The sequence below is a fragment of the Meleagris gallopavo genome, chromosome 7 (genome assembly GCF_905368555.1).
Source record: "Meleagris gallopavo chromosome 7, MGAL_WU_HG_1.1, whole genome shotgun sequence".
NCBI classification, from domain to species: Eukaryota; Metazoa; Chordata; class Aves; order Galliformes; family Phasianidae; genus Meleagris; species Meleagris gallopavo.
The window spans coordinates 14,566,007-14,589,256 of record NC_139410.1 but is presented as its reverse complement, the minus strand read 5'-3'; the positions used below and the strand labels follow the sequence as shown (position 1 = coordinate 14,589,256).

Sequence of the window (23,250 nt, the reverse complement as noted above, 5' to 3'; positions counted from 1 at the left end):
CATACAGCAGGTACACAAGGTTCTCCTTCTATCAGATACTTACCATGCATAGCAACCCATGCTGTGCGGTCAGGTTAATTAAGAACTTGCCATATAGATTAACATGGGCATCTCTTTAAACTTGACATCACAGTATGGGTTAGACATAATCTCATGAATGACTTAATGAACACTGAAAATAACAGTCAAGCAACAGTGGCTCATTTCACAAATATAGTGATATGTGTCATATGTATATGCACACACATACAAATAAATAGAACAGCAGTGCTAAGGCCCTGATTAATTCAAAATACCAAGAAAAAGCAGAATGTCAGATTCCAAGCTGGAAAAAATATAAATTTTCAGCACACCAGCTTTTCTTCTGGTATAGTTACTTAATCTCTTTCAACTCTTGCATGTAACACAAGATATTTCTGCTCCCTCACAAGAATTCTCCTGCTTTTATCAGAAGAATCTTTAAGTTTAAACACTGTTATTACTGAAATAATGAGTTTGCATTCTTGCTTTACTGTCATTTATTTGACTTTCTGCTTTTAACTGGCACAACTCTGCATATTAAAACTCCTATAATACCAGAAAAAAAATAAGACAGAGCACTTTGTTTTTTCTTCTTGCTGTTATGAATTTAGACCTTTATGTGATGGACCACTTAGTTCTAATGGTGGTTTAAGATGTGAGGAAACAGACATGGAGGAATGAAAGTGTTGTCCTCACATTCTTGACAGCAGAAACATCAGTGAATTCTGAGGTTTCTGGGAATGGAACAAGATATCCAAGAAAAGCACAACACAAAAGAAAATCTTTAGAAATCAAGTATTGTTGTCCACCCAGAAACAAATTAGCTCAGTTGTTGCCCATGGTATTTGATGTTGGATGGACACTGAAGTTGTTAAAAATGAATGAAAGAAGAGTGGATAAATATCTCCAGTTATCCTAATGATGAACCTTGATAACTTCTCAATTAAAGCATCTTAAATTCCAAAATTTATTGTGAAATAATAATTTTTTGCTGTACTCAAATAACAACTATGAAGAAGAACAGAATATGCCATACCCAATTCTTTCACATTGGTTCTAGCAATTATTAACCTTTCCACAAATGCCAGTGTATACATGATATAGCACTATGCATGGTGACTACCTGCAGAGAAGAGATGCTTAGGTGAAAAAGAAATTACACCAGTCCTTTAGTAGAATCTAACAGCTTTGTTAAACCTGTAGGACAGCTTCCTCAAAAATCCAGTGTACTACTAAATTTGAAGATGGACAGCTGAGCTGGGCCCATGAGAAAATATAAAAATTGCAGAAGATAAATTATAATAACACACATGAGATGGCTTTATATACAGGAATGAAGAAAAAGTTAATGCATTTTGGTTTTGTTCCTGTATATTTATGCCAGAAAAAATACAGCGATTTTTTTTTTTTTTCATATTGTAGCTGTCTCTGAAATGAATAAAATACAGGAAGCAATGGACTTAAATAGTTTACATATTTATTTCACAAATTAACCATACATGTTAACATACAATACACATTGATGACAAACATATGTAATCCATCTATTTTTTTTAAAGATACATGGTTTGTGAAAACAAAGAGCTTAAATCTGACAATAAATTTATGATTTAAAAAAAAAAAATCCAATGAAAGTATAAGATCTGAGGAGAGGTGGTCAAACATGGCTCAAGGCTATACCAAATGCCCCAGAGGAAGCTTTCTCAAACTAAAATTTTTTCAGATTTCTACTGTTGTAGCACTGGTTGGATCTTCATAAGCACACCATAGTGCTCCTGGCCAATTCATGAAACTTAAAACAAGTCCTTTAAACAAACATAAATCACAAACAGTACTGCACAAGTAGACATAAATATGCCCTGCCTTATGTCTCAGATGTGGACATGAACTGGGACCTGTTTGGGTACAAGGTTTTGAAGCAGGATCATTTTCTACTAAAAATTACAGTTCATGAATGTGCAAATTAAACACAGGTCACAATCGGGACCTAACCAAAGGCTCTCTGACCTCATTGGCTTTGGACCTGAAAGACCCTTCATGTCACAGCTGACATAGAACAATTCATACCACTTTCCCTAGGGACCTCTGCTGCCTAGTAATCTATGCAAGGAATGGATAAGGACACATCATGAAACAATTAACACCATCACAATGTTGGGTCAGACACTCTCACTTCTCTTTCCTACCACCATTATCTATGAGAAATTACAATTGTCTCCGCCTACTAACAACATACTTAAATATTTATTACAGGGTCACGACTGGGAAGAAAATGAAGTGACACAATGATACTAGCCTAATCACTCCAGTCATTTTCTCCACATGCTGGGTCATTAGAACTAGCCACTCCTGCAAGTTACGTTTATACTGGGCAGCACAACTGGGCAAAATGAATCTTTTGATCAAAAATTACTATAAGTGATGGGATTGTTTCAAAGATTATTGAGGTTTTGAGGCATATTGACAACAGTGTGAGAATGCATAGAACTCAGAAATAAACAAGCATGACCATTACTGAATATACTACAGGAATAGCTCTCTCACACTTAAAATCATCATGCTCCTTTAAAGCAGTTTGCAAGGCAACTGACAGGAATTTGTAAATAATCTGATTTTTCACAAAATTAAAGTAAAAATAATTTGTGGTAAGGGTTTTTAAACTTTGTTTCCACGCTGGCATATAGGCACCTGTAAAGCTGGCACATGCATTTGCACTATTTAAATTCTGCTAAATATTAATTAATAACTTTTATACTTTTAACATACTAGCTCATTCAGTTTAGCACTGTTGATCTAAGATTAATTTAGTTCTGATTTAATTATGTGAATTACTGCTGACTTTTCTTCTTAAATATTAGTATTAGTTTAAATACAAAAATATATATTCATACTGAGAACAATAGTGTAAAAATCTCTTCTGCTGAGAAAATGCCAAAGATAACTGAATACATTTTATTTATTTCTGATCACCTTGAAACACAGCACTCTTCTCTGTTACTAATAACTGTTTTTTAAAAAAAGGAATCTGTATTCATTTCTAATGCCTAACAAGAGTACTGCATAAAATTTGCATTTTAATACTATATATATTCTGTGAGTGATACTGGAATATGGGGACAACAAAAAATTATATTAATGAATTTACAGTTACATAATTGATTTATTATGCTCCCTTTCCTTTCTCTTTAACTTTTAAAGATACAGTACAAAATAGATTTTTGTTTATTACTTGGTAATAGAGTAAAAATCCTGTCCAGTCCCTACTAAAGCAAAGATCTCTCTTCCCATTGTATTAATTTTCTTTGCTATATTTTATATTTATATTATATATATATTTATATATAAATATATATATAAATATATATATATATTTATATTATAATATTTATATTATAATTCAATCGATATAATTGAAAAAAAAATCAGATACAACAAAGTCACAGAGTGAAATTCATGGTAATAATAGTTTTGCAATGATAGAAACTGTAAACAGGATTTGAATTAGACTCACACTGTCTGACACAACATTGTGAGAAAGGGGAATATCAGCTTAAGGTGTTATTTCATGGAACTACGTCCAAACTAAAAAGCAGGCCAAAGTCAGTATTGTATACCATTAGTCTACAAGAAAAAGGCAATTTCTACATTTTTAGGTGATTTCTAGCCTATGAATTACAAAAACAATAGCACTAGTACAGACACAGGGCTATATACACTATACAAAACAAACTATTCCTGCATATTTGAGTGTTAATTGAAATATCTTTACAAGAATGAGTAAGGAGCTTGGGAGGAGTCTGAAATACACCTCAGTTCGGAAAGTATACACAAAACTTATCCACACTGTAAATCTCACTTAAATTCCTCAACAAAAGCAAGTTTAAGTGAGACGTGCCCACATGGGGTGAACTTCATCCCTAAAGAGATGAAAAACAATGCCCCTAAAATTATTGTTGCATTTTTACCTGCAGTGAGTAACAGCATAAAACATTTAGTGTTTCAAAAGAGACTCTGAAATAAGTCATGGAAATTCAGTACAATGTTAACAACGCACAAGTCTCAGCAGTTCCTACCCTGTTAATGGCTATACATTTGTACAGCCCACTGTCACTTTGCATCAAATTGTCAATGGTAAGGCTATGAGAACCACTCTCCTCTTCCTGCATATAGTACCGGTCCCCTTCCAACAACATCCCATCCTTGTACCAATGGACACTCGGGTGAGGGGAGCCAGTTACGAGACACTGGAAACATACTGATGCACCAACAAATGTACTGTAGTCAGAAATGAGCCTCAGAAATTTGGGAGGAACTTCTGCAACCTGGAACTCAGAGCTACAGCTCTCTGTTTCCTCCACCCTAGACTCAACCTCTTCCTTTTGGGATGGCTCTCTGGACACATCACAATTAATGCTGACACTCTTCTCCCCTTCCACTTCATGCTCTTGTTCAGTCACCTCAAGTCTCCGTGAGTCCTCAGCATGTGTCTTAAACTCACATTCCATCTCTACTTCTGACCATTTTTCTGAGGTCTTAGCCTTACTTGAAAGCAAATCACACTTCTCAGGCCTCTCTGGTTCACTGCCCATGTCTGTCTCACTGCTTGCCATAGCACTTGCTCCCTGCAAGTCACTCCCTGTAACTATGACAGAGCCTTTACACATTGCTTCTCCCAGCCTATTGATTGCCTGACAGTGATACCAGCCACCATCAGAAGGACCTACATTAAGGACCTTCAGGCTGTGAAGTCCTTCTTTCTGACTTACCACGTACTTCCCTGCAATAGGTGTCACGCAGGTGTCACCTCTGTACCACTGCACCACTGGGACAGGCGTCCCTGTTACCACACACTCGAAGACTGCCTCTGAGCCTTCTGTAACTTTCACATCTGTAAATGGCACAGCAAAGCGGGGAGGCATTTCGGTCACTTGGAAATCAATTTTCACATCCTCATTCTCCTCTGAGGTGAAGCCTGAAACTTGCTCCAACAGGGCAAGTGGAAGCACATCCAGAGAGACAACCATGCTCTTCTTATCTGGACTAAACTCAGGACTTGTTATGATTTTGACCTGTTTCTCAAACTCTTTCACTTCATCCTCATCCAGCTCCACTTCCAGGAGGATTTCCTGTGGTGAAGGTGACCGTGAGGATGTGTTTTCCTCTAGGTCAAACTGTATAACATGCTGGTGGGTCACAGGGGGTGGCAGTGCTAGTGATTGCCCATCTTCAGGCAAAACTTCCACCTGGGCAATGCTTTTAGCTTCCCCAACAATGTTTACTGCATGGCACAGGTACTGTCCTTCATCGTCTTTCTGAATGTTAGTGATCTCCAGCACACACTTGTCCCCATCCTTCTCTACCCGCACTCTCTTATCCACCTCCAGTAGGGATTTATTATGATACCACTTCACCCCTGGCTCAGGCACACCCACCACCTCAGCCACAAAACTCAGTGTGCTGCCCTCATACAGCCTCTTCCTGCTTAATGCCTTCAGGAATGCAGGTGGCATCTCATTGCCTGATGGCTCTCGGGCTTCACGAGGGGTCCTAAACACCTCATCCCATGGTGGCTGCTCTGGAGCCTGATACCTTTCCTCGCAGGGGGGAAATACTGCCAAGGCATCCTTATATTCCCCAATGGGTGTCCAGTAGTTCTCTGGTGGTGTGATGTCCCCTGATGCTGAGTGAAGTCCCTCAAAGGGTGTGAAGTAGCACTCAGAGGGTGTGTTGTGCTTTGAACCACCTGAGGGTGTGGAGTAACATTCGGGTGGCATGCTGTAGTTTGATTCCTCGGATGGTGTGGAGTAGCGCTCAGGTGGTGTCCTGTATCCGGAGCTCTCAGATGGTGTGGAGTAGCGCTCGGGTGGTGTGCTGTATTCTGAGCCCTCAGATGGTGTGGAGTAGTGCTCAGAAGGTGTGGAGTAGCGCTCAGGTGGTGTTCTGTACCCAGAGCCCTCAGACGGTGTGGAGTAGCGCTCGGGTGTGCCAAGTGGTGTGTGGTAGGATGCTGATGAGGCAGTTTCAAAGATCTCCACTGAGGAGGGAGGTGTGTAGAAGCGGTCTGAATCAGGTGACTCCTCTCCACTCCCACTCTCCAATTCTATAGACATTTCTGACTCAGGAGAGAAGGGCCGGGTCAGCTCCTGCTGGTTTTTGTAATAGTCATAAACCGCGCTGAAGGTAACCTCCTCCACTTCCAAGGAAGTGATGGTTTCTCGCTGTTCCTTCTGAACTGTGCCTTTGATATTTGGAGCTTCCTGGATCCCTGTTGACCTTAAATACTTGGCCAAGGATAAATCAGGTTCTGGCTCTGAGACCTGATCAGCACTGGGCTCTGGACCTGCAGAAACATCTTCCCACATTTCTTCTCCATCCAGGCTGTTCTCAGAGGCTTCTATAGTGGAACTCCTCTTCTTGGCCCAAGACTCCTTTTTTTGTTCCTTCTGTGCCACAGAATTACCCACTGTTAAACCAAGCAGAAGTTTCCCAAACGAGAAGTCCTTTGTTATGTTTGGTTCCTGCTGGGTGTCCCCAGGCGTCCCCTCAGGGGAACCTGTGCTTTCTATCTCACTAGTGGAGCAGCTCACTCCTTTTTCAAAGACCTTTTCTATCCTGGAGCTGCCTTCCTCCTCTGCCTGATGCCAGGTCTGCGGTTTCTTTTCCTGTGCAGCTTTTTTCAAGTCACTGATGAAGGTGTCACTCTCGAATTCTGTTGGCTCCAGTCTCTCCTCACTCTCCCATATATGCATTTCTTGTACTGTTCTTTGGAAATCTGCAGTGGACTCCAACAGATAACTGTGAATCTGTCCCTCAGGTGAATCCCAACAAACATTTGCTTCTGATTTGTGAATTTCTTCAGCAAAAGTCCGCTCTTCAGCAGATGTGATACTGCCAAGGTTCCCATTAGTGATTTGCAAATGAGGCTGCCTGATTTCTTCCTGGGCACTGACTTCCTCCTGCATCCCGTGGCTTGGACACAAAACCTCACTCAGAGACATCTCTTTCACAAGCACTTCACATTCGTGCACAGGGGAGATGAGCCCAGCTTCACCCACCTCCACACTCTCTAAAGCTGTGGGAATTTGCACCTGCTTTGTGTCCATGTTTTCCTCAGCTGGAAAAGGCTCCACAAACTTCTTCAGATCAAGTATGATACTGGTCTCATCAGTCTCAGATGGCAGTAGCTGCTCTTTGAAATGTACATCTGGATGAACCTCAACTTCTTCAGTAAATTCCTGACCTGAATTTTCTATGTCAGGAGGAGGAAGAACTAAATCCAAAGAGTAGATGCCCACATCAGACTCTTTTTCTTGCAACAGTTGTCCATCAATGTTTATTTTATGTGCAGATTCCCCAGCATCAATCAATTCTTCCTTATCAACATTAACCTCAATGTCCTGTTCAATATCTACTAATCTCTCTTGCTCCTTAGCCCATTCCTCCTGCTGCTCTTCTTTTTGGAGACCTAATGGGTTTTTTGAGAGTGTGCTATTGTCCTGTAGGTGGGGCACACTTAGCTTGTCAACAAGAGACATGTCAGAAGCCATTGCCTCCCAAGCAGAAGCATCACTGTCCTCCAAGTAGCTGTCAGTCTCTTCTTGCATCAGTGCTGATATAGCAGTAGAGAACTGAAGATCCTCATGCTCCTTTGCCAGAGCAGATTGCTCAGAGGCAGGCATTTGCTGTTTCATTTCTGTAAGAGGTGACTTCAAGACATCCCAGGACAGACTGTCAGTGTTTTGTGCCAGCTTGTCACCTTCAGTCTCCAGCTCCTCTGAAAAGTGGCCTGAGTCCTTGGCCACAAGTTCATACTTTTCCCTGGATGTCCTTGGGTGTAGGACAGTGGCATCAATTTCAAAGTCATGTTCCTCAGAGACTGCTTTTTCACTATGCTGTTTCATCTTAGAAATATCACCAGCATCCCCCACACACTCTTCTGCATAACCCACTTTCTGCTTTGCACAAACCTCCGTGACATCCAGCAGTATTGTTTCCCCTATCCTACTTTCCCCGAAGTCCTTTCCCACCTGCTCACTAGGTGAGGGAGACCACTGCAGGGACCAGGGTAGGTGGCCTTCTTCCTCCTCAGAGCATGTTATCTGTTCCTCTTTTTCCTTCCCAGGTGTACTGAGACACAGGGCAGGGTTCATGGCAGGGAGTTCCTCAGTGTCTCCATCCTTGCTATACAACCTCGATGCACTAGGTTGCACTGTAAGCTCAGAGGCTGACTGTGCTGTTCCAGCCACATTCTTGGCCACACAACAGTACAGTCCAGCATCTGAAACAGAGACCCCTCGGATGTGTAAACGGTGAGTGCCGGCCTCACATTTCTCAAAACTCAGCCTCTCACTGGCAGAGAGGTTCTGGCCATTCCAGGACCACGTCACAGATGGTGGAGGCTGCCCAGACACACTACACTGCAAAACCACTGCTTCCCCTTCACAGCAATGGATATGCGCTGGGGCTTCTGACACAATTTGGGGTGGCTCATTTCTGACATCAAATGAAAACTTGAACTTGTGCTTTATGGCAGGCGCAGCCTGGCCTGGAGAGGACTGCATGGTCTCTTTTATCTCTGTGTCTTGCTCCGGTGTTGGAGTAGGGGCAGTGATTTTGATTTCTACAGGCAGTGACAGCAGGTCTGAGTCTGGAAAAGTATTTGGCAGCCCCTGCTCTTCTGCAAAGGCCAGACTTACTTCCCTCTCCTCCTTCTCTTCTTTTTCTTGTTCCTCTTCTTCCTCCTCTTCCTTTTCTTGTTTCTTCTTTTCCTTCTCCTTCTCTTTATCCCCTTCTTCCTCCTTCTCCTCTTTTTTGTTCTCCTCTTCCTTTGCCTTCTCCTTCTTTTTCTTTCTTTCATCTTTCTCTAGCTCCCTAACAACCTTGTAGGTCAGCATCCGCTGCCTCACATAGAGTGCAGCAGAGGTGCTAACTGAGCCCAGAGGGTTGGAAATCACACACATGACTGTGCCACTATGCTGTGGGAGCAGGGGTGAGAAGGTTAGTGTAGAGCGGCACTCTGTGGTGTGTACTGCAGTGCCCCGAATGCGTCCCACCGGATTAGTGTTGTTGTACCAAGTTATCGTTGGCTTTGGGCAGCCATGGAAGAGGCAGGAGAAGGTGACTCTCTGCCCCTCTACAGCTTCCTGGGGCCTGACTCCTTGGACAAAGAGAGGTGGGCAGGGCTCCAGGAGCCCAACATGTGCTTTCCATTTCTTCTCTGCCACCTTGGGCATGCTATACTTCTCGACCTCCGGCATCTGGAAGGGCTCTGAGCCATCCGTCTTGCTAGGTGCCTCAGGCGGGCAGGGCTTCCCAGGAGGGCCCCCCTGTGTCTCAGATAGGAAGGACTCCTGCTTCTTTTTCAGCACTGCCTTCTTTGCCTCTCGCAGCCGCTGCAGCTTCCAGCGGATTTCCTCATCCAGCAATTCCTCAGCATTCACCAGTTTTCTACTGCGCTCCCTACCGTGTACTATCCCTAGACGGTGAGACTCCACTGATGGCAGTCTCTGGAAACGTATGGTCCGTACCTTGCCCCGGGCTGAGAAGTTTGGCAGCTGCTGCTCAGCCTCCTGGCCCTTGTCAAAGGGTGAGCCAGTGCAGCGGAGCACCACTCGCAGCCGGTCCTGCTGCCGCTGCTGCAGCAAGCATTCCCACTTCTCCTGCACTAACTGCACCTTCCCTACAAAGCCCGAATCCCGCTGCTCACTGCTGCGCGCCACCAGCAGTGAGGCAGCGGACTCAGCTGAGCCCTCGCTGTTAATGGCGAACACCCTGTAGCTGCCGGCATCGTGCTCTTGCACGTCCTGCACCTCCAGGCTGGCGCGGTGCGTGTGCTCCTCGCTCTCGGTGCGGATCACCTTGCGGCAGTCCTGGCGGACCGGCCGATTGTTGTGGAACCATGCCATGTGAGGTGGTGGGCATGCCACCAGCTTGCATTGGAAGACAGCAGGGTCCCCCTCCAAGACGGACCTACATTTGAGGCCCTGCATGAAGGTGGGTTTGCAGTTCTGGGAACAGCCCAGCACCGCCCTTGCCCCATGTCCCTCGGTGTTCGTCTTGCTGTGCCACTCTGGAAGAGAAGGGAGGAGACTGGGTTACAGTGTGCCTTGCTCTACCCACTGATTGACTGAAAAAAAAAAAAAAAAAAAGCAATTGAATTAAAAAAAATAAAAAATGGGCATGCAACAGATTTCATCACACACCCAGGAAAAAAAAGGTAATTCACTCACCATATTTGTTCGAATAAACGCAACGCCTTGCTCTGTTTTAAAGATTGACACGAAAATCGTTCGTTGTTTGTTCTTTCTTCAGACTGTGGGAATTTCTTCTTGAACAAGCAAAAATGAATTTCAAAACAACACGTTCTTCTGTGTGTGTTTTTGCTGCCTGGAAAAGCTGCGTGTCTTTGAGTGGCAAAGAAGAAAATCTTACCTGACTTGCAGACAGTAGAATAAACGCCCTTTCTGACCCCTCTGCTTGTAGATTAAATATTCAAACAATTGAGAAAAAAATATTTTGAAAAGATATACAAAAAACATAAGTAATTAGCTAACATGAAATGAGAAGGCGTTTATTCGAACTAATACAGCCACTAACAGTGTTATGCACAGGAAAAAAAAGCAAGCAACATGAACCACATATGCTATCTGCAAGCCAGGGTAAGAGATGTATAATGATGAATTAATGTATGTAAATGAAGTGCAAGGAATCAAAGGAAATGTATAGCTTCCACATACCCTGAACAACAAATGTATTCTAGCACAATTCATTCATTCAATAATGTTCATTGAACTGACTGTGGTTAGGTTGATAACTTGCTTAAAAATAATGTGATTAAGATTTGTATAGCTTCCTTCTGAAGTAAACTATTGCATGCATTCAAAAGGAAATTGAACAAATAAAAGCTCTGTGAACAGCTGCAAAGCATGAAGTAAAATTTCAAAACATGGCTGCAAAATCATAAATTTGAAGTTTTAAACATTTTAAAACTTAAATAACCTTATAATGCAGATAAACCTTTGCATATCAAAACAAACATGCAACATGTTCCAATATGCCTCAAAATGTGTCTATATTTCCCCATCAGACACTACACATAAGCAGATAAAAGCTTTTCACAAAGTTGCTAATTACTGGTACTAATTATTCAGTGTGACATCAGTAGTGACTGTACCTTTCATTTCCATTTCAATCTCTTCCTCTAGCTTCTCATACATGATTTTTTCAGGAGCTAGAAAAGAAAAAAAAGGATTTTTGAGTTCAAATTGCCAATCAACAGTTTATGAAGTAAAACATTCAATTTCTTGCAAAGATACAGAAATTCACACAAATACACATAAACGCATGCCAAACAATGCAAATATTTGATAAACGTTGAGAACAGAATAACCGAATGCTTTCAAACTTGTTTGCAATGTATACTTTTCTACAATATTTGTTTATTTTTGGTGCAGGATGGGGGAAGGTTTCTAACGCAGCATGCCTTTATCATGCCTTAAATCCCTGAAGAAAACATTCAGCAATCCACAGGCTTATGAGATGCTTCTAGTTCTTTATCATCTCCCCGGGAACGAATGTACTGGAATGCAATGATGCTGTGCAAGAGGAACTGATACTTGGAAGGAACATGCAGTTGCCAACCTGTCACTCTCAGATGGGTGCTGCACTCGGCTTGTCCTGCAGGGTTAACTATTCTGCACTTGTATGTACCCTGGTGGTTCTGACCAACTTTCAACAATCTTAAACTGCATAGTGGCCCATCATGTTTTAAGGAACACAATGCAGACTCCTCAACTATGAGCTGATTGCACAGCCAGACCACACAAGGTGTAGGCACACCCTTCATTATGCAAAAGAGTAACACATCGTCTCCTTCTTTTACAACGGTTTCTGAAGGCAGAGTTTCAAGAAACTCTGGTTTTCTGGCATCAGTTTCTGCGAAGTCTTCGCATGGCACAACGTCAGGATAGTAGACCCTGCTTCTTTGCTTCTCAGCTTCATGTAATCTTTGGGATGTAGATATAAACAAGCTTGAAGTTTTCTTTGATGACTCTTGTTTAACTTCAGATGCTTTAAACTGACATTCTTTGGCTGCTTTAAAGCTTTTAGTATCTGATTCAAGGGTAATTTTTGTTACTGCTTTGGCTTGTGCTTCTTTAGCTAGGTAAGAATAAAGTTAGGAAAAGGATTAGGTCAGATGATTTTCAGGAATAAAAAGCATCCTTACATTTAGATGTAAATTAGCTGTACGTTAGATGGGGAAGAAAAACAAACATTAATTGGTTCTGAAAAGAATGTCCAGCATATTAAGGCTACAGGGCTACTAAATATGAGAAGTTTATATACTTGAAGAGCTCCCTGTCTGCTGGACTAAGCCTAAATTCCACTTAAGTCTATAAGTCCTTCATGACTTGGTTCATAAGGCGTAATACAAGTCTATCTTTGCATTTGAGAGCTTCAGTGTAGAAAATAGAAGCAGGCGATTATGTAAAGCACTTTACACAGCTCAGTACTAAAGAAAGAAAATTCAACAAGTAAGAGCCGAATCAATGTTAGAGGGTCAATGGCTTCCTCAATATTTTTCTGCTCTCAATACCCTCAAGTTTACAAATATGATCACACATCTAGTGTGGCAATAATACATTTTTAGTTTTCAGTAGTGGTAACACAACTAACATTTTAATATGCTGATGTCAGGAGAAAGGGAAGGAGCTTGGAAAAAATACTTATATCTCAGGACAAGTGAAAGATAGAAGACAATTCATAAATGCAGTAATACAGAACTTGCACCCATTAATCCTTTCAAGCATATTGCCTGATATTGCAAGCCTGATATGTGGGAAATAGGTTGGACCCCTCCAGTCTGAAATGACTATATATGTAGTTTAACTGCCATGCTTTACTTTCTTAAACTTCAGCTTCAGGAATTTACAAAATGCAAAAATTCCTATCTGCCTGTTCTGTTTTTCAGCTTACTTTTCATATCATGAAAGATACAAAGAATCAAAAGACACAAAAGACTTCCATTATTTGCTGGAAAAAGTTGTATGAAGTTACAACACTTATTAACAGAACCATAAACGTGGAGGGGAAGAACCAAAGCATCGTTACTAGAACTTTCTCAAATAAATGCTGATTATTAAGGACATTTGAATGAGCTGTAAGCTATGATAATAAAGTTGCAAAACATGTCATAATTTTTAAAGTCAGATAACCACCTTTGACTGTTAGTATTGCAGCAGTTGTTGTTCCTCCGTAATCATTATATATAGTACAACTGTATAGTCCTTGATCTATCAGCTGAGCATTTAAAATTGTGAGCTGTAGGACACTTCCATTTTGTGATATCTTCAATTTTTCTGACACTTCTATCCGTTTACCTTCGTGGGCCCAAAGAAACTCAGAGAAGTATTCATTTTCTAAAGCACATATGAACTGAGCTATGTCACCAGATTTCACAGTTAGGTCTCTGAGTTGCAGGAGAATCGCTGGACCTTTTGGTTCTTGAGCAGTAGACATAGAGATTCTGGTGCTCTGAGATGTCTGGGAAAGGACTGTTGTGTGCATGGCTTCTGCTTCTTCAACTGATGTAGCTTTCATGGTCAACCTTTCAGATATGCTTTTAAAAACCTGTACACCCGATTCCTGTGATGGTTGTTGCATTGATTTAAATTCTTTTCGAAAAGCTTTCATATTCTTCTTTGTGAAAGGAGTAACATGAAGTTCTGATATAGCCTGTGACCGCATAGACTCTTTTACATCTTTCCCAGAACTTTGCCTATCTAGGGCTTGCACTGTGTAATCAAGTAACAACAAAAAAACGTTAGTATCTACAGAACTTTACTGAGCCATGCTCTGAACAAAGTCATACAGCATGGAGAAAGAAAATGAATGATCTTCATTTGCAAACTCAGCATGCCAGATGCACTATGCTCTTTACAGGAAGAATATCCATACACAAATATGAATGACAAGTGATGCCTAGTCTAGTCATGCAGTTGATAAAGAGTTGATGCTTTTTTCTTCTTTGACTTGACCGTTTCAATATGAGATGACTTATGAAACTTTTTAGGAGGTATTTTCTTTTCCTTCCCCCCTCCCCTCCTACAGAATAGGGTGAAAATACCTCAGTCAATGCTATAACCATTACTTAATTCCAAGCTTAAAAAATCTGAACTTCTTCAGTAAGATTATCCTTATTCTAAACCTATGTCAAGATAGAAATTCACAGATCTCCAGGTATGTTAAAGAGAAGAAATGAAAGTGGCTGGGTTATAGATGATAGGTATTATTAACATTAGCTGCTCAAGAAAAGGTATGAAAGGAAGAAAGAATATTAGTGACAGTGTGAAAGTGTGGTATACAACAAATTGAATCCCTCTGAAGTAAAAATGGGGCTTTACCTTCTGCCGTCACTGTAAGGGTAGCTGTACAAGTTGTTTCTCCAGCACTATTTCTTGCCTTGCAAGAGTACTGGCCAGCATGCTCTAGAAAAGCATCTACTATTATGAGCATAACTGTGCCTGTAAACTCATCAAAGTGGAACACTAAGTCTTTTGCTGGAAGCATGAGCTGTTGATTATGAAACCACTGGATTTCTGGTTTAGGCATGCCAGATACTCTAGCTTGAAATCTGACTGTTTCCCCACTGCAGACCCTGCAGCATGAAATAGGCTGGATAAAGATGGGCCTTTGGCCAATAGTCTCCTCCTTAAGTGAAACAGATGAAGAAACATGCCAGTGGGACTCTGCTGTAAGTTCTTCAACCTTTTTAAATCCTGAAAAGAAGCATGCCAACTTTTAATTTCTTTCCCTACACTACATTTTCTCTCTCATTCAAGATTTTTTTTTCTAACTTGCAACTATTACTGCAAGAACTATTCTAAAACATAATCTATAAAATTGCAAAAAGAAAAAAAAATAAGAAATAATTTATGGTTAAATAATAGCAAGAACAATATAAAACCTTAATAGCAAATTCTCCAGACAATATTTCTTCTTTAAAGCTTTGATCAATATTTTATTGGATTGTATTTCCAGGTTTTCCTTCAGGTCCCGTCCAACCCACATAATTCTATATGTGAATGTGATTATTTTTTTTCATCTTCCCAAGACTGGTACACACCCTTGTTAACATGTTTTCAAAACTTACTTTCAAAGTAATATTTTTCATACAAAATCTCTTACTAGGTTCTCCTCAAGATCAAATGCAAGAATGTGAAAGCAAAGCACTTCCATTAGAAAAGAAAGTATGTTTGGTTCATGCCAGATTCTAATACTGGAGAGAATGAAAATGTGAAATGTACGGAACACTGAGAAACTGTGATGCATTTTGGAGACATACAAATGTGTTGTGGACATTGTAAATGGTAACAATGAGTTAAGTTAAAAGACAACGTGACAGACAAGGACTTACATCAGCGTTAAGATTAGTGTTGGAACATGACCTAAACAAGATATCTTCTTTAACTGCACACTATACCTTCCAACTTCAGGGTGGCAGTGCTTGTCACTTGGCCCACAGAATTAGTTGCTACAAAGGTGTAGGTGCCTTCATCCTCTGGATAAGCTTCAGCAATCTCCAGCTGGTAAGTGTCTTCAAACTGAGTCATTCTAAAGAAACGTGATGGCTTGATCTCTCTGTCTTTGCTATACCAAGAGACTTTCAGATCTGCTCAAGCAACAAAAAGAAGAATAAGTATGTAAATAATGATATTAGACCAGTAAGTAAATACCATTTTTATATTTGTGTCTGTTGGAAATCTTTAATCTCAAGTCTATTTTTGTGTTTGAATATGCCTTATATTAACTTTGGTAATATAGGATAAAATTAGGTAAATAGGTAAAAATAGATAAAGTAGTGGAAAGTTACATATGTATTAAGTTTTGATTTTACTCATCCTGTATCATAGGATCCTGAGTAAAAATGATTTTTTTTCTTTTTAAAGTATAAATTTTAAAATATTTTGCTACTGCTAGAATTAGAGTAAATCATATTTTAAAAAATGGGTTCCCTTTTAAAATCTGACTGAATGTTTCAAAAATCACTAGGCTGAGCTGAGCAGTTTGAAGAAAATAAAATGGAATGCCTTTTTGCTAAGAATAGTTTCTTGACTCTTTTTATTGAAATGTCATAAGTTACACAGGACATATTTCTTTAGAAAGATCCTGTTTTTGTACCTTTGTAATAGTCCTAAATAAGATTTTGTATTACTAGTATAGATTCTTGTAGCCTTGGGAAAGAAGAGGAATGAAGTATAAACTGTAAGCTTTACTCTTCATTCTGTGTTGTATTACATCATGAGTCAAGTATTTTCATACAAATAATGTGATTACTGTTATCAGATGAAAGAGGAAGTGTTTTCAATAGCCAGCTGCAGTGTGTACCATTAAACAATATATTTTCAGTAGTGTATTACTGAAGGTAACATAAAAGGTTTGCACAACACAAGTGAGCAGTATATAAATCCATTTTGAGACAGTATTTAATAAAGGGGATCTAGATGAAATAGATTTGTCTTTTTAAAAAGGGAAGAAAAAAAAAAACCTCAAGAGTTTGATGTTAAGTGATGGAAAAGCAATTTATATATTGGTATAAATATATATGTGTACTAACAATGTATTATGGATTTTTACCTGTATCACTCAATGGATTTTTACCCGTATCACTCAATTATTTTTAAAGTTTGAGTTTCATTTATCTTTAAATAATTATAAATTCTTTGGGATTGAAATGGGATCTTATTCTACATTTTGCAATGTGAATAATTTATTACTTGACATACTCAAGACAATTTTTTGAAGTAAAGAAAGGTAATATCATTTTTTTTATCAACTTGGAAAGAATTACTTAAATTGTAGGATGGTTATCTTTTTATCCAAAAGTAGAGAAGTTACTTAAGAAAAATTCTTAAGGAGTCTTCAAGAGATGATGAGTAAACACTTAGAAATCCTTTCTATGCTAGGAAAAAAATGGAATGGCAGTTTACAGTTTGCAAAAATGCTTAGAAATATTAGGATGTAGATTTTGATCTGTGTCTTCAGTTAATTGACGTGATACTGTGTGACACTGCAACCTTTGTCATATTCATGTAACAGGATAATATTTTTCAGTCATGATGTTCTATTTAGAAACTCCATGTTTGCACTAACACAGTTTTGCAACTTGTGTCAGGATTTGAGACTCCCAGGTTTCTGTAGACATATTTTTTGGTGTGTCAGATATGCTAAATAAACACTTGTGTTAAAAATCTTACTGTTTAAGACAATTAAAAATTTCCATGCTTGCTGCAATCTTTGACGCATGACTTGCTTAACTGCAAGTTGTCATTGGGTAACATTTTAGAGTGTGCATCCATCAAATAACTGTACCTCAAGGGAAAGACTGATTCAAGTCTGTATGCTGCAGCATGTTTTCTGAGTTCAAAATGAAAAATTCTGAGAGGTGAAAAGATGTACAGTATTTCATTAAATTAAACCCACCTGTCCCTGTAACTCTGCACTGAAAACGAGCAGACTGTCCCTCGGATGTAACAGCATCACGAAGTGGTACTATGACAGCAGGTGGATACACTGGCACCTCTAGCTCAGGAGAAACAACTTCTGGGACTAAATGATAAGAAAAGTAAGTAATTTTTAAAGGCAAAGGTTAGGTGTAACTAAATGTTGACAATAAAATTTCACAGATATTGTGAACATAGCAAACTCACTTTCCACTGAAAGTGAAGCTGAAGTTGTAGCAACTCCATAGTCATTTTTGGCTTCACAGGTGTACACAGCTGAATCTTCAGGGAAAGTTTCAATCAGCAACAGCGTATATTCTTGAGCATCATGAAGAAATTTGCACTTGAAACCTGGAGAAAGCTGTTGATCATCTTTGTACCAGGAAACTTTGGGCTGGGGTTTCCCTGATATCACTGCACAGAAGCGGGCAGGTTTACCCGACTCCACGGTGGTTGGCTGTAGCTCCTGGATAATCTGGGGTGGCTCTGGAGCTGCAATTTGGAAAGGGTGTGGGTGGGGGGAGGGAGAACACAGGGGGCAGAAGGAGAGAGGGAGAGAAAAAGGGAGGAGGGAGAGAGAGAGAGAGAGAAAGAGGAAGAAAGGGAGAAGGGGGAGAGAAATCTCATTACTGGTATTTATCATGGGTTCTAAAACATTAGCAAATAAATTTTCAATTTTAATCTTATTATTCCCCATCTTGCTTTCTTAAGAAAATCTGCCCTTTTCCTTGATAGGAAGGGAATGATCTAGAAGCAACTGCATTAACAAAAGTAGCTATGGTGACATATGTTTTGTCTCGGCAAAATGCCTCCAAAAATTGTTACGCTGGTCCTATTAACAAGGTGTATTTGTCCATATGAAAAAAATTAGTTATATTTGAACTTGATATTTTCCTGATCTAAAATAATGCAGAGTGAAAAAGGACTGTTACAACATTTTCTTTGGCGATTTCAGTAGAGCGAGAAATATCAATGTGTATGAGGCTTTTGGCAGTGTTCTAGAAATAAGATTCCCTTTGCATTTATTTTTTAATTTTAAGGTAAGATTTTGAGAAAAGTTATATTAATGTCAGAAAAATACAGGATAATAAATGAAATCAAAGTGTTAGTTTTGGGTATACATACCATTCACATAGAGAACAACAGAACTCCTATTCCGTCCTGCAACAAAAGTATATTCTCCAGCATCAGAATAAGTGGTTTCAAAGATGCTCATGCGATGAATTCTTCTTTCCACCACATAGCTATATCTTTCCTCATAATGGAAGTTGATTTCAATGCCATCCTTGTACCACTGTGGTTCAATGTCATCTTCATTAACTTCAAATTCAATTTCAGCTCTTTGTCTCTCAATGACCTACAAGCAAGTATTAGAAACATTACAAATAGCATTCGTTTTTCCAGGTTTTCTCACACTCCAGTAAAACTTCCCAGAGGAAGGCTCTGGCCTTACAAATACTTCTTTTCTTTTTCTGAGAGGTTTTTCAGGTTAGATGTTGTTGCTCCTCCTTTGCATGATTGAGTTAGAATAATAGTTATAAAATATTTATTCTTCATTGTATGCTGTACCTGAATATCTTTACGGATGCTTCTGATTCGAATGTCACGACCTTCCACTATCAAATTGGCACTGGATGTGTTTCCACCTGCTACTACAGTGTACTGACCAGCATCAGACATTTTTGTGGAAGGAATGATGAGACGATGGACATATTTCTCCCGCTGAATTTTCATCCTAAGGAAACCAGAATATAAAGTGAATAAATTATTTCCTGGGAGAAAATACATTTAAGAAAGTCAGTATGGTGTAGGAGGAATAATTTACCGGTCACCAATCTGAAGTTCTTGTCCATCCTTCATCCACTGGACTTGAACGTCAGGTTCTGAAATTTCACATTCAAAAATGGCTCTCTTCTTCTCCACAACCTTAATATCTTTAATATGCTTCCTAAATTCAATGTGACGAGCTGGAGGAGAGTGGAACAGAATGAGTGCCATTCTTCTATTTAACTCATTATAAGTCACTAAACATAGAAATCAAGAGACCAAATACCTTCCACGTATAAAGTGGCTGATGACGCTGCTTTTCCAGCAACAAAACTGTATTCTGCAGCATCGCCAAAATGCACGTTCCTTATGGAGAGTGAGTGTGTGAGCTTCTTTGTTCGTATCTGGCATTTGTCAGTAGATTTTATTTCCACCCCATTCTTCAGCCACTTATATGAGATACCTTCATAATTAACAGTAACTTCAAATGTGATTGTATCTTTCTCTTCAGCATTAATGTCTTCGAGCATGGAGGTTATTAGGATGGCTAAGAGAAAAAAGAAATGGGCATGGTTTAGGGTTTTTGCTTTTAACACACTTCAGCTGGTCCAGAGATGTTTAAAATCTTTAAGACAGGTTCTGATTTTTGGTAATATTTGAAGGAAAGCTTGAGTTTCTGTGTCCAGAATGAATACTACGGTTACAGTTCTCCAAACCTTCTGAATGACATAAGAATCTAAAATTCATCTCCTGTGGAGATTTGACACTTAGGCACATTGCTCTAAACAGAGGAATCAATGGCCTGACTTTCAAGTTTACAGCTTCTAGTTTTCTTCTAAAAATGTAGCTTAGGGTACTTAAGGTTATTTTAAAATCTCTCTACAATACTCCTGGTTTTGTCTGAATTGCACCTGCATTATAATTAACTCTAGTATTGTTAACTGTAAAATATTCTGTTAATTTCATATTCACATACGTTTTACGGTCAGAGTTGCACTGACTCTGTCATTTCCACAGACAAATGTATATTCTGCAGAATCTTCACTGCTTGTGTTCATGATGTTCAGCTGATGGAGTTTCCCCTGGACCACTATTTTGAACTTTTCACTCATTTCAATCTCCACACCATTTTTCAACCAGACAGCAGGTACGTTGAAATGAGAAACTTCACATTGAAAAGAGGCAGTTTTGGTCTCAGGGATCTCAATGCTTTTCATGGTCTTTGTGATGTGTATGGCTGTGGGTAACAAATAAAAAGAAAGAAAAGGATTTTTTAAAAGGTCTGTATGTGTGCAGGACTTAAAAAAAAAAAAAAAAAAAGATAAAAGTCTACAAAATGTGAGATCTGTTTTATGTGAGTTGGTATAGCAACTCATATACTTTCTTACCAACTTGAAATACTTACTTTCCACAAATAGTTTTGCTTTACACTCAAGTTGTCCAACAAAAGCTGTGTATTCTCCAGCATCAGCAGGAGATATATTATGCAGCATCAGCTTGTGGACTTTCCTTTGTGATATCATCTTGTATTTATCACTTTGTTTCAGCTCAACATTTTTGTGGAACCACCGAACTGGTACAGTATCATGGGATACACTCAGTTCAAAGGAAACAACAGCATTTTCCAAAGCAGTCACATCCTTTGGCTTCTTGATAATCTTGACAGCTTAAGGAAGAAAGTTAGCAAGATTCAGAAATCTGCTTGATTTGAATTTCAAACCTCACATTAATTACAGCAAACATTCAAAATAGACTGACTTACTTTCAACATGAAGTCTGGCATTTGCTCCTATCTTTCCAAGCTTAAAGCTATAAACAGACTCATCAGTGACAACACAGTGCTTGATTTTCAGTGTGTGAACTGTTCCTTTCACTGAAATTTCGTATTTGTCATTTGATTCAAGTTCAACACCATTTTTAATCCACAGAGCTCCTTTCACATCAGGGTGAGAAAGTTCTACGCTGAACACTGCCTCCTGTGTTTCTGTCACAGTCAAGTTCTTAAGAGTCTTCTTTATCTTAACAGCTGAAAAAAATTTTTTTTTAAAATTAACAATGATCTTAAAAAAGAACAGAACTATGATTCTTCATTTTAAAATCTATTACCTTTGTATTGATTTATATAATTTCTACCAAAGCGATGTGCTTGGAATACAAAAAGAACCTTTACTTGTAGTATCCATGAGAACCAATTTTTCTTTATTTGATATGTTTAATAAACAGCTGGAAAATAGTGAAATTCTATCAGCCAGATAGTATCTTAAATAAAATATGCTTTTTTTAAAAAAATAGCATGCTAAATTCCAGAAGCGTAGGCTCCAAAATACTAAGTTTTGCTACCTCAGATAGAGTGTCATAATGTAACATTGTTTTCAAAACGTGAAGCAAAATATGCTTGTATCTTAGGGTCTGATCCAGACATAGAGAGTGATGCTGAACTGAGCCTTAAAGACATGAGATATTTATTTGTATTTAAAGAAAAACCAAAACCAAAACCCAGACAAACTGACCTTCGACATGCAGTTTTGCAGATGTCTTTGAGCTTGCTATTTCATAGCTATATTCACCCATATCATCCATCTTTGTGGCAGGGATATTAAGTCTCCTCTTTACACCATCAGTTTCAGCACGATACTGATCTGTCCTGGGTAATGGTTTACCATTTTTTAGCCACTGGCCCTCTGATTCAGGATTTGCCACCTCACATTCAAAAACAGCTCTCTGGGATTCAGCTACAGTCAGGTCAGTAAGAGGCTTTGAAATGGCACCTCCTGGTGGAAAGCAAAAGTACATAGTTTTTCTTGTTTTGTTTTTTGCTGTCACGCATCTGTTCAATTTCCCCCATATGAATATGAAACCATATGAAAATCAGGTACTAGACAGAATTCCTTGCCCCGATTTTCTACATGCCCATAGTCATTCTGAGCTCTGTGAAAAATCAAGAATAGAATGCGATGTGAACATCACAAAAATATGTTTTTCTATTCTAGTTACCCTAATTTACTATTTTTATTATCAGCAGAGGCACACCAAATATTTAAGAAAAAAATAATCTTTCTTACAATAATTATATTAAAAGCATGCTAAAATATTCCCTTCGAAGACTGTGATTTAGTAAAACACATAAACAAATCCTTAACAGCTCTGTTGAATTCAGTTTGCAGAGATCACAAAAGATAAAGGGAAGAACAATGAGAACATAAAATAAGAGAAATTAAAGGCTAAGAAAGTACAGAAACAGCACACAGATATTACACTGACAAAGAATGGTACTTTGAGCATTATTTCTAACTCACAGTGAAATAAAAATCTTGGATTTTAAGCCTACTAACCTGCCACTATCAATTTTCCAGATGTTTTCTTCCCTCCAGCATAAAATACATATTCTCCTTCATCATCTTTCATCATTTTCACCACTGTCAATTTATATATTTTGCCATGTACTTCAATTTTGTATTTAGGACCAGCCTTGATCTCTTGCCCTTTGAAATGCCAAATTATATCAATCCCTGAATGAGAGAGCTCAACCTCAAAAGATACATTCTGTGTTTCAGTGCAGGTGATATCACGAAGACCTCTGATAATCTCAATTTCTATAAAAAATAAAAATAACACATAACACACACATTAGTTTCTTCCATTGTTTTGTATTGAAAAATTATTTCAAAATAAGTTTGCCTCGTAAACAAAACTTACCTTCAACTGTGACGTTGCAACTTGTTTCGACTTTGCCAACCATTAACTTGTAATGTCCTTCATCTGATGCGTGGGTTCTGGTAACCACTAGCCTCTGTTTAGTGCCTTTACACACAGCTTGCACACGTTCATCAGGCTTTATCTGGTGATCATTTAGGTACCATTTGGAGGAAGTTACATCTGGTGCTGAAACTTTGCATTCAAGAATAGCCTTTGTTCCTTCAACTACATGAACATCTTTTAGAGGAACTATTATTTCCACACC

At 39.0% G+C, this 23,250-nt stretch overlaps 3 protein-coding genes across 12 annotated transcripts in view; all 3 read right to left on the bottom strand.

The window, feature by feature from the left end:
• LOC100546807 (titin) overlaps positions 1-23,250 on the bottom strand; it is a 240,299-nt gene that overhangs the window by 189,269 nt on the left and 27,780 nt on the right. For all 10 annotated transcript variants that reach the window (XM_085228569.1, XM_085228575.1, XM_085228578.1 and 7 more), the window contains exons 31-44: positions 22,986-23,249; positions 22,622-22,882; positions 21,800-22,060; positions 21,052-21,315; positions 20,695-20,955; positions 20,266-20,526; positions 19,576-19,836; positions 19,348-19,489; positions 19,092-19,257; positions 18,648-18,879; positions 17,730-18,014; positions 17,503-17,628; positions 15,503-15,691; positions 11,195-11,251 (exon numbers count right to left, since the gene is read on the bottom strand). In XM_085228569.1, the coding sequence (XP_085084695.1) occupies positions 11,195-11,251; positions 15,503-15,691; positions 17,503-17,628; positions 17,730-18,014; positions 18,648-18,879; positions 19,092-19,257; positions 19,348-19,489; positions 19,576-19,836; positions 20,266-20,526; positions 20,695-20,955; positions 21,052-21,315; positions 21,800-22,060; positions 22,622-22,882; positions 22,986-23,249 (3,030 nt within the window). The remainder of the gene's footprint in view (positions 1-11,194; positions 11,252-15,502; positions 15,692-17,502; positions 17,629-17,729; positions 18,015-18,647; positions 18,880-19,091; positions 19,258-19,347; positions 19,490-19,575; positions 19,837-20,265; positions 20,527-20,694; positions 20,956-21,051; positions 21,316-21,799; positions 22,061-22,621; positions 22,883-22,985; position 23,250) is intronic.
• On the bottom strand, positions 1,482-10,344 carry LOC146543964 (uncharacterized). The gene is made up of 2 exons (XM_085228580.1): positions 10,251-10,344; positions 1,482-10,090 (listed from the first exon to the last, which is right to left on the bottom strand). The coding sequence occupies exon 2, from the start codon at positions 10,008-10,010 to the stop codon at positions 4,053-4,055; it is 5,958 nt and encodes a 1,985-aa protein (XP_085084706.1). The 5' UTR covers positions 10,011-10,090; positions 10,251-10,344; the 3' UTR covers positions 1,482-4,052.
• On the bottom strand, positions 11,296-14,310 carry LOC146543963 (muscle, skeletal receptor tyrosine-protein kinase-like). Its single transcript, XM_085228588.1, is given in 3 exon segments — positions 11,296-11,554; positions 11,557-12,180; positions 13,239-14,310. Coding segments are annotated over 3 exon segments (1,218 nt in total). The 5' UTR covers positions 13,768-14,310; the 3' UTR covers positions 11,296-11,489.

Coding starts and splice junctions, on each gene's coding strand:
- LOC146543964 (XM_085228580.1), bottom strand. CDS start 10,010: ATGCAGGGCCTCAAATGTAGGTCCGTCTTGGAGGGGGACCCTGCTGTC.